We start from the raw sequence: 787 nt of genomic DNA, 5'->3' as shown, positions 1-787 counted from the left end.
ATTGAATATTTCTATGACAGCTCACCTATTTTGCAAACTCGTCCAAATCCACTTGTTCTCACAGTCACAAGATACAGATCTCGATTTACATCGATAAAAGCTAGCTGTCGATCATTCAATCCCCCCATGCAATTAATAGCAATTTCAGCTATGTTATTACCATGCAGATGGGGTTGAGCCTCCACTGCAGGTTTATTACTGGAGATCTCTAGGATGTGAAGTAATTTTTCATTACTCTGGTCCCTCACCACTAGAGTATCAGAGCAAAGGGCGATGCAGGGAGGATACAGGGGCTCTTGACTCATTCCTTTCCATTTTGGAACACTCAGCAATCGTCCTTGATAACTATAAAGTGTCAGAGAATTCCATTCGACGAGTATAAAGTGCCTGGAAAAATCATAAAAATCAGAATTTTTCGATTATTATATTTTGTATATTAGTTTAAAAATAATTTATTGTGGATTTAATATAAAATATCTTATTAATATGTTGTTTGATCATTAATGAATTAAAATTAATTAACACAATTAATCAAAAATAATTGCAATAATAATTGTAGTAATAATTATTATAATTGGAAGATGCTATAATCGTGATTATTTAACGACCATTAATTACTGTTGATTAATATTAATTAAAACCATTACGATTTTTTTTTATTTATTAATAGTAATAAAGGAATTGATCATTGAGTAAAATTGGAAAAATTAATTATTCGTTACGATATTTCAAATAGTTGAAAGAAATGGAAAATTGATTTTTTAATTATACGAGATTTTTCTTACTA

General features: G+C 29.4%; 1 protein-coding gene across 1 annotated transcript in view; it reads right to left on the bottom strand.

The window, feature by feature from the left end:
* Oseg5 (intraflagellar transport protein Oseg5) overlaps nucleotides 1-787 on the bottom strand; it is a gene marked incomplete at its 3' end in the record, with an annotated part of 4364 nt that overhangs the window by 1951 nt on the left and 1626 nt on the right. Inside the window, 1 exon segment of the mRNA XM_011311069.1 lies at nucleotides 19-410. Coding sequence (XP_011309371.1) covers nucleotides 19-410 — 392 coding nt within the window.

This window comes from Fopius arisanus, unplaced genomic scaffold (genome assembly GCF_000806365.1).
Source record: "Fopius arisanus strain USDA-PBARC FA_bdor unplaced genomic scaffold, ASM80636v1 scaffold00081, whole genome shotgun sequence".
NCBI classification, from domain to species: Eukaryota; Metazoa; Arthropoda; class Insecta; order Hymenoptera; family Braconidae; genus Fopius; species Fopius arisanus.
The sequence above is the reverse complement of the archived record's forward strand: the minus strand, read 5'-3'. Positions and strand labels throughout refer to the sequence as shown.